Source organism: Exophiala aquamarina (assembly GCF_000709125.1).
Source record: "Exophiala aquamarina CBS 119918 chromosome Unknown aczIA-supercont1.3, whole genome shotgun sequence".
Taxonomy (NCBI): Eukaryota; Fungi; Ascomycota; class Eurotiomycetes; order Chaetothyriales; family Herpotrichiellaceae; genus Exophiala; species Exophiala aquamarina.
In genome coordinates, this window is record NW_013550585.1 from 1222608 (window position 1) to 1235223 (window position 12616).

General features: G+C 49.6%; 6 protein-coding genes across 6 annotated transcripts; 3 read left to right on the plus strand and 3 right to left on the minus strand.

Annotated features, from left to right (window-relative positions):
• Nucleotides 1-76: 76 nt before the first annotated feature.
• A1O9_04036 (uncharacterized protein) lies at nucleotides 77-1902 on the minus strand (the record flags this gene model as incomplete). The annotated part of the gene is made up of 3 exons (XM_013406328.1): nucleotides 77-168; nucleotides 217-1702; nucleotides 1768-1902. The coding sequence occupies 3 exons, from the start codon at nucleotides 1900-1902 to the stop codon at nucleotides 77-79; spliced, it is 1713 nt and encodes a 570-aa protein (XP_013261782.1).
• A 1143-nt stretch (nucleotides 1903-3045) lies between these two features.
• On the plus strand, nucleotides 3046-4134 carry A1O9_04037 (uncharacterized protein; the record flags this gene model as incomplete). Its single annotated transcript, XM_013406329.1, has 1 exon — nucleotides 3046-4134. The coding sequence occupies one exon, from the start codon at nucleotides 3046-3048 to the stop codon at nucleotides 4132-4134; it is 1089 nt and encodes a 362-aa protein (XP_013261783.1).
• Nucleotides 4135-4403: 269 nt separating this feature from the next.
• A1O9_04038 (transketolase) lies at nucleotides 4404-6654 on the minus strand (the record flags this gene model as incomplete). Its single annotated transcript, XM_013406330.1, has 2 exons — nucleotides 4404-5148; nucleotides 5201-6654. 2 exons carry the CDS (start codon nucleotides 6652-6654, stop codon nucleotides 4404-4406), a joined length of 2199 nt encoding a protein of 732 aa, XP_013261784.1.
• A 798-nt stretch (nucleotides 6655-7452) lies between these two features.
• On the plus strand, nucleotides 7453-8979 carry A1O9_04039 (uncharacterized protein; the record flags this gene model as incomplete). The annotated part of the gene is made up of 1 exon (XM_013406331.1): nucleotides 7453-8979. One exon carries the CDS (start codon nucleotides 7453-7455, stop codon nucleotides 8977-8979), a length of 1527 nt encoding a protein of 508 aa, XP_013261785.1.
• A 492-nt stretch (nucleotides 8980-9471) lies between these two features.
• Nucleotides 9472-10287, minus strand: A1O9_04040 (uncharacterized protein; the record flags this gene model as incomplete). The annotated part of the gene is made up of 1 exon (XM_013406332.1): nucleotides 9472-10287. The coding sequence occupies one exon, from the start codon at nucleotides 10285-10287 to the stop codon at nucleotides 9472-9474; it is 816 nt and encodes a 271-aa protein (XP_013261786.1).
• Nucleotides 10288-11806: 1519 nt separating this feature from the next.
• A1O9_04041 (uncharacterized protein) lies at nucleotides 11807-12535 on the plus strand (the record flags this gene model as incomplete). Its single annotated transcript, XM_013406333.1, has 1 exon — nucleotides 11807-12535. The coding sequence occupies one exon, from the start codon at nucleotides 11807-11809 to the stop codon at nucleotides 12533-12535; it is 729 nt and encodes a 242-aa protein (XP_013261787.1).
• Between the last annotated feature and the right edge of the window lie 81 nt (nucleotides 12536-12616).

Genomic DNA, 12616 nt, shown 5'->3' on the forward strand with positions numbered 1-12616 from the left:
GTTGGTCTGATCAAGCCACCTCCTGAGTCCTTCCTAGTGCTTTGTAATCAAGACTCTCCTTTCCAGTTCCCTTTACTTACTCCTGGATGTCCTTGACCTTTTTCTCTGTCATTGGTGCGTCGATGCTGTAGGTAAACTCTTCTTTGCGATCGCGCAAGAAGAATGATGCTGCCACTTATTAGCTGCAGGTTAGGAAGATAAGGGCCTTAAACAAACCAATCAACGCTACTATTCCTGACGCAAGTGCTGTGATGTAAATATTCCGGAAACCAACATTGAACGCGTTCTTCAACGCGACCACAGAAGCTTGAATGATTGCTGGAGTTATTCCTGGCACGCTTTGGACTGCAGCATAGTCCTCATGCGCAAGGGCGTTTATCAATTGTGGCAAACTTGACGAAGGCAAGCCCTGCGACAACGCAGCTTGGCTGATTTTTGGTCCAAGATTATTACTCAGAGCTGCGTTGAATACCGCGTTGTAGATCGCCAGTCCCACAGTCCCACCTGCAGCACGGATGGCAAGCATCAAGGACGTGCCTGTTGCGATGAGCTGTGGTGGGATTGACAATTGAGCAACGACAACCAGAGCATTGAGTGAGATTCCAAGTCCGATCCCCAGAAACACACCATAGCCCCAGACCATAGTGCCTGATGACAGCTGTACTGAGATCATCAAAGCGAAAAAGATGATGAAGGAGACAAATGATATAATCACTGGGAGCTTCAAGGTCGCTGTCCGGGAGCAGTACCATCCTGCAATCAACGTCCCAATCATATATGTGATCCAAGTAATGCTGTATGTGGCTCCAGTGAGAAGCAAATCTCTATCGAAGAGGAAGCCGACCTGGAAGCCAAAATAGTTGTTGGCGGCGAAGAATGACACTCCTTCAGCAAAGATACATATCAGAGCTATGACGAAATTGCGGGAACCTTGGAACAACTCATGGTGAATTATGCCGTCCTTTTTGAACTGGGTATAGTAAATAATCAAGAATACCAGGCCCGTAATCCCGATGATGAAGGGAGTAAGGATATGGGCGTTCCGCCAGGTGTATGGATTCTGAGACCAACCTAAGCCAAGGCAAATTCCCAACAGCGCAATGATAAGAAGGAAGGTGCCAGGCAAGTCGAAGCGTCGGATTTTCTCGGCGACATTCAGATGCTGAAGCTGCCTCAGAGGAGGATTATAAAAGATAGCGATGATGCAGCCGACAGTGCAAAACAAACTTGCAGTGAGATACCAATAATTTCGAAACCCTTCCGGAGAGTTCCTGCACATTGCACCTCCAACATACAGACCAAGGAGTGCGCCCAACCCAGCAGCGACATGAATTCCGGCTTGGGCCCATGGTCTATATCTCCGAGGCAAAATCTCTGACACAATTGCATGTGACAGGCCCTGTGCTGTCTGATTGAATCCTGCAATAGCTTGGCCTGCAATGGCGACGCCTATGGTATTTGCCCTAGACACGATGAGGCAGCCAACAGTGCCTGCCAACATGGCCACGACAATGAACCACTTGCGACCCCAAAGGTCTGCGGCTTGCGCAACAGGTGGGCCGAGGAGGATGGGGTGGAAAGTGACCACGATAGTGAGCCAAGCTACTTTGTCGCTACCACCAATTGCTGCGACAATCGAGCGAGCCAACAGGCCAGACCCGACTATATGGACGATTGTGGCGAGATAAACTCCAGTGACAGCCTTTACGATGATCAAATGTTAGTTCCGTTAAACTTTTATTCTTCGACGGGAGGTTTAGAACATACGGCTGTGATAATAATGAGTCGGAAAGAGACATGGCGATCTTCAACCTCTTGGGAGGCAATGGATACCGAAATGTTGGTTGTTGCCACGGTCTCAACCATCTCCGCCATCTCCGCCGCCTTATCATCGGTTGCCATCGCTATTACTGTTAAGATCCAAGGATGTTAAGGATAAATCAGCTTTCTCAGTAGAGAAAGTCTTGTGCTTGAACTTGCGACCTCCACGACCCCATAGTCATTTATCTGACTTCAGGGTGGTCCAGCTTCCAGGCCTTCGGCCCTCCAGTTCCCCAGAGCTCCACAAGGTTTGGAAAGCAATCTAGATCAGCCAATCAAATAGAAAGAGAATTATCTTACGGGTGCATGTCGGAGGCGAGTCGGCATCGAGGGTAATTGAGTATCCGATGACTGATAGGAGGGCATGCACCAACGGATTTCCGAAAACGGTGTTGATGGCATGTCGGATGATGATCCGATTGGTTGCTGGCACTAGGGTTGACAAGGCTCCCTCGGAAAGGTGGACTTCCAAGTCCTCCTTATTTTTATCACGACCTACTCCAGATACTCGATTGTTGACTTCGGGGATCGTAGAAGAAGCCACACCATAGGAAATTCACTCTTGATTCGCGCCACTAACAGCCCTCGAAATGAATTATAGTATTTGCAAAACTAAATCCAGGCATGGGAGCAAGGCTCCCGAGCGGAACACCCACCACTACTCCGTGCTTCGGTCTGTTGCTAGCTAAAATAGTAAAAAGCGCAGTCAAGCTTCCCCGCACTTTGGCCTCCTTTCCAGATTGCGAACGGCCACATGATATACGACCTATCTCGTATCGAGCGTTCCTTGATTCTCATTTCATCACCAAGTAATTGACGGGCCATGGGTCATTCAAGTTCCGGTTCTTTTAGCTCGTGAAAGTATGGGCCGGGCCAGCCAATTTGCGGCTGAATACTATGAGACTACATCCTTGCAGCCATCCGAATAGTCATATTTTGTGCGACTTTTACCCTTCTGAGGTCCGATGATATCCCTCGGTCCCGATTGCATGAGGACTAAGCGAGCTGGGAAGTACAGAAGGAGTTCCGCGTGTCATCGACCAGGGTCACCGACAGCGTACAATTCATCATTGTGACATCGACCCTATTTGACACATAACAATCCTGTGCATCCTGACTGAGTGAAACTTTTGACCTGTACGCAAAGAATCCATTGCAAATTGTTCGATATAGATCATCAGAAATTTTAGTGATTGCGTTATGGGTTCTCATATTGATCGCACAATGCAAGCTCTTCGTCTCCAGCCCAGAGCATTCAAAGAGGGCATTGAGACCGTACCAGTCCCACAAGTCGGCCCTCTCGACGTTCTGGTCAAGGTCAAGGCAGCAGGCCTCGCTCCCGGGGTTTTGGCTTTGGGACGAGCGGGCATGCTACAAGCATTGCCAGCCACGCTAGGCCATGAAACTGCAGGCACGGTGGAGGTAGTCGGTGAACAGGTAAAGACTGTTGCAGTGGGAAGCCGAGTGCGCATTCACAGTAACGTGAATTGTCGAAAATGCGAATTCTGTCTAACGGACAGGGATCAGACATGTCCCGAGGCAGGTCTAATGGGGTTTCAAGGTTTCACAAAGCGGAAGGGGACATTATTCGAGACTTACCGAGACGGTGGTTTGGCTGAATATATTCGGGCGCCTTACTGGTTGGTCGATGAACTATCAGATAACATCAGCTTCGATGTTGGGGCTAAGCTACACGAAGTCGCTACTGCTCTTTGCACGCTGAGAAAAGCGAGGCTGAAGCCAGGCTCGAATGTCATTATCACGGCTCCAACTGGTGCTGTCGGCACATGTTTGTTAAAGCTTGCAGACCTCTTTGGCATCAACCGGATAATCCTAGTTGGCCGTTCAACAGAAAGGCTGGAGGCTGTGAAAAAGCTCACGCAAGTCAGGGTCGATATCATAGCGCTTGATAAGCTCTCCGAGAACTGGGTTACAAAAAAAGAACTGGCTAGGGCTGTGGCGCAAGCCATACCTGAGGGAGCAGACGCATTCATTGACCTCACCCCCAGCGGTACGGACATGTGGCAGGCACTCTCCGGGCTCGGAACAAACGGGACCCTTGTGCATCTAGGGGCCAACAGCTCAGTATTACCACTACCAATGGTTGCGATTATGGCCAACTGCTGGACCATAGTCGGGACTCGAAATCACTCGCGGAATGATGCTCTAACGGTACTTTCGTGGCTCAAAACCGGTAGGCTTAATGTGGACGACCTGATCACGCATAAGTGGCCTTTTGGTGAGATCGAAACTGCCATTGAGAAAATCAGGGATCGCTCGCTTCCAATATGGATGTGTGTTATCAATTTCTAGAGAAGCAACTGTCTCTGCCAGTGCTAAATATGATGGAAGGCTGGTGGTTCTTCAAGCTATAAGCTAATCGGTGCCCAAGCTATTCGCAAAAGTATGTCAGGAGATTAGCTGCTCATGCTTTCCATCACGATATCGCGGGTGTTGATCTCAGAATATAGCACATTATCTAGATTTGAAATATATATGACAAATCTCCGCGGTTCGTTTGCTAAGACAGGAGGAACAGGGCATCCACAAGCTCATCCTAGCCTTCCAAACTCTAAATCCGACTATCTGGTCATCTCAACAAACTCACCTGGCAATATTTCTCCTGTTTTCCTCCGTTGCAAGTAATGCTGAATCTTCTGCGTAATTTTTTCTTTCGAGAAGCCGAAGTATTCGTAAGCTTTATATCCAGGGAGAGATTGGCCGAAACGATCAGTGCTCATGCAGATTGCAGCATCTGCATAGCGCTCCCAGCCAAGGGCAGCATAGGGCTCGATCACGACTGCAGGTAGTCCTGAGCCTCGCCGAAGCGTTTGTCGTTTATATTCGATCGGCTGCTTCTCGAATAGCCTGTGGCTAGGGAAAGAGACAACACGTATGCGAAGACTCAATTTCTCTCGCAACTCCACGGCAACATCAACTGCAAGACCAAGCTCTGCACCAACGCCAATGATTGTCAGGTCGGCATTTTCAGCCTCTTCAATCACGTAAGCACCTTTTCTTACGCCAGAACGACTAGTCTTAGGGGTCAGTTGCCGGACAGCATGGCGTGAGGTCGAGATAATGGTCGGGGTATTTTTAGCATCAATGGCAGCCAACCATGCACCAGCTGTCTCCTCCGAGTCACCCGGACGGATGTAGTGAAGGTTTGGCATGGCTCTGTAAAGTGCTGCAAGCTCGATGGGTTGATGTGTGGGACCATCTTCACCCATTCCAATGGAATCGTGCGTTGCAGCGTGAATCACGTGGAGATGTTGCAAAGCTCCCATGCGTACAGCTGGGGCAGCATATAGGTAAAACATAAAAAATCTGGAGGTCTGTTAGTGGGTAGAAAAGAGATTCTTGAAGGGTGATTACCTACGAGGAAGTTACAGGGATGATTGTGTTCGGCGAAAATGCAGCTAGGCCGTTCGCTATAGCTGCCATGGCGTGTTCTCGAATGCCGTAGTGGATATACCGTCCTTTATAGCTCCCATTAATACCACATTGTGTCCGCAGGCTTGGATGTTGGAAGTCTTCCTTGTCCTTCCATATCATATTGACGGAAGGCGAGAGATCAGCGGTACCAACCATAAAATTCTTCACACCTTGAGCAATAGGGTTGAATACCAAACCCGAAGAAGCACGGGTTGCAGTCGCCTTTTCGGGGAACGTTTTTGGAATTAGTGATTCCCAATTTGGCGGAAGTTCGCCTCGTCTTCGAGATTGAAATTCCGCTGCTAGCTCAGGATATGCAGCGGCATAATTCTCCACAGTCCTTGTCCACCTCGACACGATTTCATCACCTCGAGGCCGCAGTTCGGCGAAGAATTCTTGGACTGGCTCAGGAATGACGAAGAATTCCGTCGGATCAAATCCAGAAGCACGCTTCATATTGGCAACGTCTGTATCGCCGAAAGCTGCTCCGTGAGAGAGTGCATCACCGGCAACAGCACTGCCAAGGCCAATTATCGTCCTGACATTGACAAATGTTGGCTTTTCTGGAGAAGTCTTTGCTTTGTTGAGAGCTGACACGATACCGTCCACATCAAAGCATCCATCCTCGATATCGATCACGTCCCACCCGGAGGCACGCATCTTAGCATTCACGTCCTCGCTGTTGGTTAAATCAACTGATCCGTCGCACGTTATTTGGTTGTTATCATAAATGATAGTAAGGTTATTCAACTTCAGATGGCCGGCAAAGGATATAGCTTCTAGTGCAACACCCTCTTGTAGGCAAGCATCTCCAATCATGCACCAAGTATGGTTGTTTACCACTTCATGCCCAGGCCGGTTGAACTCTGCCGCCAGATTTTTGGTGGCCATGGCTAAGCCCACGGCATTGGCGACGCCTTGACCGAGAGGCCCAGTTGTGACCTCAATACCTTCATGCTCAATTTCGGGATGGCCTGGGCAAAGTGCATCTTCCCTTGTAGAGTGATAAGACTTGAGTTGATCCAAGGTCATGGCACGATAACCTGTCAAGTGTAAAAAGGTGTATTGGAACAAACAGGTATGACCATTTGAGAGGACGAATCGGTCGCGATTGAAAAAATCTGGCTGAGATGGAGCATAAATCATGACATATTTCCATAGGGCGACACCAATTGCTGCCATGCCTATGGCGCCCCCCGGGTGACCACCCTTAAATTGCTGGCATAGGTCGGCGATCAGAAGGCGAAAAGTCTTTAGAACCAAATCATGCTCCTGCGAAAGAGCTGTGGCAGTCCAAGGATCTACCATTGCTTGCGAAAGTCTTCTTTTGCTCACAATCTTTCCAGTGGCAATCCAGCCTTTGTCGTCGATCAGGTCTTTCTCTGCAATTGGCGGCATTTTGAAGGAGGAGGGAAGCAGTTTCAATTGGTAGTCATTTAATGGACAAGTTTCTGGAAGATGCTGAAGTCTGTATTTGAGGGGAGAATATCGCCATCATGAAGATATAGTCTGAAAGAGTATCTTGTACAGGCCAGAGTACCAGGTTGTGAGTGTACTTGGAAATTGGAAATTGGAACCGCTGAGCCAACTTTGAATGCTTGTCAAGCGGCACACAGAGTGGGTATGCGATTGATGCGATTGGGCGGCTGCGCTTACCATAACCAATTTAGGCAATTTTATTGGCGTTTAACATACCCAGTTCGGTCACAACTGCCTTGGACGCCAGGAGTTTTTGCTTCTGCACGATTTCCGGGTAACCGTTTACGGATATGTCCAAGGTATTGCACATTTCCTAATTATTCTTCGAAGATGTTCCTCCTGGAATTGTCCAATGCGTAACCCTGGCTTAACTTGTGGGTGCCGTAGCGGAGACAAGTTTATCCGAACCATCTCGCTCTTGCCCCTCGGGATCGGTGGAACATAATTCCGCTCTGTTGCTGGAGTGACGAATGGGTTGTGTCGCCCCCGCAAAGTTGATCGGGACACCTGCCGCTTTGTATGCTGGAGCCTGAGCCTGACTCCTTTGTGCTGCATCCGAACGAGCAGCCATGAACGCCAGCGCAGCCACATTAAATCAAGTTTGAGGTCAGTTGCCAGCAACATCCACGTCAGGGTCATGCTCACATCTGCCCTTCGAAGAATTAGCTCATGCCCTTCCTGACCTAGTTACCACCCGGACAGGCACTGTCGCACGAAATGACAACGGCAATAGCGTCGGGAATGAGCGTGCCAGGCTCATTCTTGCCTTCTGACAATGAATCCACCTCTTCTTTCCACTGTGTGCCTTTCAAGTCGTCATTATTCCTGCCTCCTGCGAAAGATAGCCCATCATCAGCTTCGTCTTTGACCACTTCCAGACCAGCGCAGTCGATCTCAAAATCACATGCCGCTCTGTCAACACAGTCCCGCAAGCGTCCCAGGGTAGAGCCGAAGGATGAGGAATTTCAAACACCTCACAACCGTTCATACAACCATAACAACGACAACAGCATCGACGCACCAAGTCCTTCACCATTCGTCAACACAGATTACCGCTTCGCTGGTGGTGTTGAAGCACCAGCCGATCTGAACAGTCAGAGAGCCGATTATGAACGTGAATATGAATACGAACATGATTGCAGACCAAACAGATACACCTCACAGCAGGTCTTATCGCGACAGCCATCAGGCCCTCGTTTCCCACACACGCCGTCCTCCGCACAGGCTAAACGTCGTTTGTCCCAATCACCTAAAGGCGGCTGGGGAAAGACTGTCTGGGCACTTACCGGTAACGTAGCTGGCAAAGTTTTCAACTTCTGTTGGCAGAGTGCTACATCCTTCAAGGGATTCTACGCCGGTGGTGGTAACGGCTATCATTTTGACACTGGAAAACCTGGTGTCGCAACTCACGGATGGCTGGATGTTGATTCTAAAGAGGATGTCTTTCATACAGACTATTCTGTGCCAAGAGGCTGTCGAGAGAGAGAATCGACACCAGTCCCAGGTGAATTTCCTGCCGAACCATCAGAATTCATCGAGGACTATATGTCACAACCTTGGAGATATGGCAGCGATAACGATTACACCCCGACAGCTCGCCCTATTCTACCAGCCTCACGAAGCAGCTGGGTGGTGGTAGATGGGCCGTCGATGAGTTCAAGAGACACAAGCCCTGTACGTAAGAAGTCACGGGCAAGTGTAGCACCTCTGTCAAACTCCGCAAGACCCTCCCCTCGAAACATCGGCGGCAACAGCTCAGGCACCACTCGCCCACGCCTTACCTCACGGTCATCCACTAACAAGTCTGCTGCCTCCATTGCTTCACCTCGTGCATCCTTGGCTAGTGGGCAACTGGGTCCTAGTCACGCACAGTCTCGACAATCCCTACTGACATCACCTGATAATTTTCAAAGTACTGCCAGAAGACAGAGCAGCCGAGCGTCTTTAGCATCATCACGTCGACAATCCTCTCATTTGATGGCCACAGCAACGTCAAACAACCAATCATCACCAGAAGTCCGCAAGTTCGAGCAAAAGCTGCGTCGTAAAGAAGCTAAGGAGGACGAAAGCATCCGACGTCTGAACGAACAGTTGAAAGCTATGATCCAGGAAGGAAAGCAGGCGTTGAGTAGTAAAATCGAAGTTGTGGATGGCAGTGATGAAGACATCGATTGCGATGAAGGCTTTGTGGATGGAGATGAAGCATGGGAAAGAGATTATGTTCGCCCGCACATATGGTCCTGATTTTGTCTTCTAGGAGGCGGAATAGGAGCGATTAAGTTGCAGTGGTGAATGCCAAAGAGCCTTCACGTGAGCGACCCTGAGACCAAATGTGTAAAGCGATATTATCGAGATGTGGCACATGCAATTCAACAGAGATTGCGAATCTTGTACACCACTACCTGAAATCAGCCAGGTTGATCGGCGGTAAGCACGCGGAAATGGCTGTAAAGCTGGTGAAATCGTGGTCTCTTGGATTGTGAGACTTGGATCAGAACAAGTCCCATTTGCTGGACAAGCTGAGGAGATTTACAAAAAACCGAAGTACTTCTTCGTAAGTGATACCCCCAAACCCAAATTTGACAGCAGGGTTTCTCTTCTCCATTCTTTAATGAGATGTATTCTCCAATAATTACCGACATGAGTATTAATTCCATTACAACCGGGTGACACTATCATTTTTGTTGAATTTCTGTTGTCTATTAAGCTATGGACAGGGCATCACCATGTCTCAGATCAACCCGCTTGCTCCCTCACATTACGCTCTTTAACATGATCGCCAGCCTCAGTGGCCTCTGCCTCTACCTTGTGACCGACCCAGTCGACATCCTTCCCTTCAACATAGCCATCCGGCGTTCCCACATATCCTTCCTCGTCAACGAAGACTCCCGAGGGGATGAACTTCCTCAGCACACTTTTTACCCAACCTTCAGGAATCCCCAGCGCCACGCTCTCTGCAATGCCGCGGTTCATCCGGCCCACGTACTCATGCTTGATTGCGCCCGGCCGTGTCCGGTACTCATCGACATATACCAAGGCGCGGATCGTAGTTTGCTGTCGTGAAGAAGGTGAGCCATCCGACCATCCTGGCACTTCAACACCATACTCGCTCGGATCCATCAGCCACTTGGTCACCGTCATCGGTAGATAGTGCTTATTATAATCCCAACCGCCCTGGAGATAAGGCTTCCACTTCTGGCTCGCCGGGTCCGGGTTAAGCTGCGCGTCGGGATTCCTTGCCTCGTCGTGTCCTTCGTAGAGATCTAGCCTCGCCTCGTCCTCGGGGCTCATGTTGTACACGACGCCCCAAACGGTGTTTCCGTCCGAGGCAGCGTTGGATGGTGGTAGTGAGACCACGTTCGCGTAGCCCCGCTCGCAGATGATCCACGCATGTGAATCGAGCCGTGCGATGGCGACGGGGACACTGGAGCTTGGCGCGTGGTTGAGGCGTAGGGACATCTGAGACGGCGAGAGGTTAGAGCCAAAGGCGAAGTAGAATGTGCCGGTTTTCGATGTCGTGAGATTCAGGTGGTGTGCGTGTTGTTCTGCCATGTCGGGTTGGTCGCTTATGAAGCAAGGTGTCTCTGGACCCTGGTCGAGGAGGGACTTGTTCGTGACGCGGTACCCTCGTCTTCTTTTGATCGTTCCAAACCTAGTTTTTCTTCTCAAATCTAGGTCTTCTTATGATGTTAGTCTTTGTATCTTGATGGCTGAGGTAATTTGAACACACAGCCTTTCTATACTGCGTTTTCTGAGTCTGTGTCCTCTTGAATTGTGGAATGCCGGTGCAGATTAGATTCTAGTTACTATTAGTAGACATGTAACAATAGGGTGCTTGAGTGACTAGTAGACCCCGCCACCGAAAAAGTGCTGATGATTTGTATTCTGTTATGAAATGTATCTGTCAAACTCAAGTCTGGTGTCAGGCAGACCAAAGGGAGAAAATCAATAAATAAGTCAGGGGCACTAGTACGTTATACGTGTTGGTTTGCACCCGGTACGTCTGATGATGAAAAAGGGTTCCAATGCGTATGTAAAACTTGTCTCGAAGTGGAGATATCCGATCTCGGATCGTTGCATTAGGCTGTGGTTTCTATTTAGCCTCCTGTGAACTTTGAGAGGGCAGATTAACAGTGCTGACTTCTAAACCACAAACTCATAACACCACTTGCTTCACATTCACAAGAACCCTTTCAAACTTTGACCCTGTTTGTCTTGCCGTCTTCTCTCTATTCCTCGCGACTAGGCCATGGAATGTGCTGCGACGCGACCAAGAGCGAAAACGTCGCGATCAAGTGATTAGATTAGCTGAGATACGCGAGACTGACTCTCACAAGGGACAAAACAGTGGCTGACTTGGAAGCGGCACGCTACGCAATGTTGGATATTGGCTAATTGCACGAGGCTGCGCGAGGCTGCGGCGGGATATGCCCCTCAATGTCTTCTTCATCCTTGCCCACAAATCCCATGCTAGCTGTCCCGTGCTCTATATAGTTACTATGCTACTCACTCTGAGTAGTTAGAGTTTTCCACTGCTGTTCTGGGGACGTTCCTTTCAATGTTCCCAAATGCATCTTTGAGAGCCTTGTGGAATATTGCACGTGACCGTTAAAATCGAGCCAGAGCCTTAAATGTTGACTTGACCGCATCTAGACTGATGCCTTTCATCAGGAATTATCTATATCTGAGTCTCTTCCACACAGTCTAACTTCCACTGTCTGCATTTTCGTTTCCTGCCTTTGCGGCCTTGCCTCGCTTATCGGTGATTCGGAACGAGAAAGGCTCAACGGACTTTGGTAAATTTAAAGCTGGGTCCCATAGACTCAGGTAGAGCTCGGTTGTATCGGCCTTCATCCTTTTGAAGACACCCGAAGCTGATTGCGCCCTTGCACTATACTGTTATACGTTTTATATTTCTTTACGGGAAAGAGTGACGGATTCACGAGCTAGATCCCGAGGTTGGCATCTACACGAGGAAGAGCACTTCCCACCCGTGCGCCAACTTTTCATCCATCGGAAGGTTTACCTGAGTGCTTGCACCGGCTAGCTCGACTGGAAGTATACGATTAATATGCACGGAACATCCACCATCGAAGATAAAAGAGACAAAGCCGAGCCTCCTTCCAATTCCACAAGCTCAATGCCACCATTAAACCTTCCCGCCAACCTCAAATTTGGGCCATTTGCAGTCACCAACCAGGTGTTTCATCTCTCACGGTCGCAGCTGACCTATGGACTCGTCAATCTCAGGCCACTATTGCCAGGGCACGTGTTGATCTGTCCAGTGCGGCCCGTGCCCAGATTATCACAGCTATCGATAAAAGAAACAGCAGACCTGTTCAGCACTGTTCGGTATGTGTCGCGGACTTTGGAGCGGGTATACCGCGCGACAGCCCTGAACGTTGCGGTGCAGGATGGAGTTGACGCGGGCCAATCCGTACCACATGTCCATGTCCATGTGATCCCGCGGCGGGCTGGTGATTTGGATGACCGAGGGGGTGGAGACCAGATTTATGAGATGATGGATGGCGACGAAGGCGATGTTGGGCAAGCTTTCTGGGAGATGCAGAGGGCGAGGCAGACGAGGGCTGGAGAGAGGAGAGACTTCGCTGGTGGGCCTGATAGTGGTAGAAAGCCACGGAGCGAGGAGGAGATGGCGGAGGAGGCTGAATGGTTGAGGATAGAAATGGAGAAGGATATCGAGGAAGGGGAGGAGGTGGAGGATGTGGAAAGGGCGGCTCTCTGTGTATCATGCTGCAATGCCCGAGAAAGTGATAGAAGCATTTCAAAAGGAAGATAGAATGTAAGTATCAAAAGCTGGGGTATCATTTCTAAGCCACCTGCCGCCGTGCCATTCATTTACCCTCGTTCAACGCGTCGT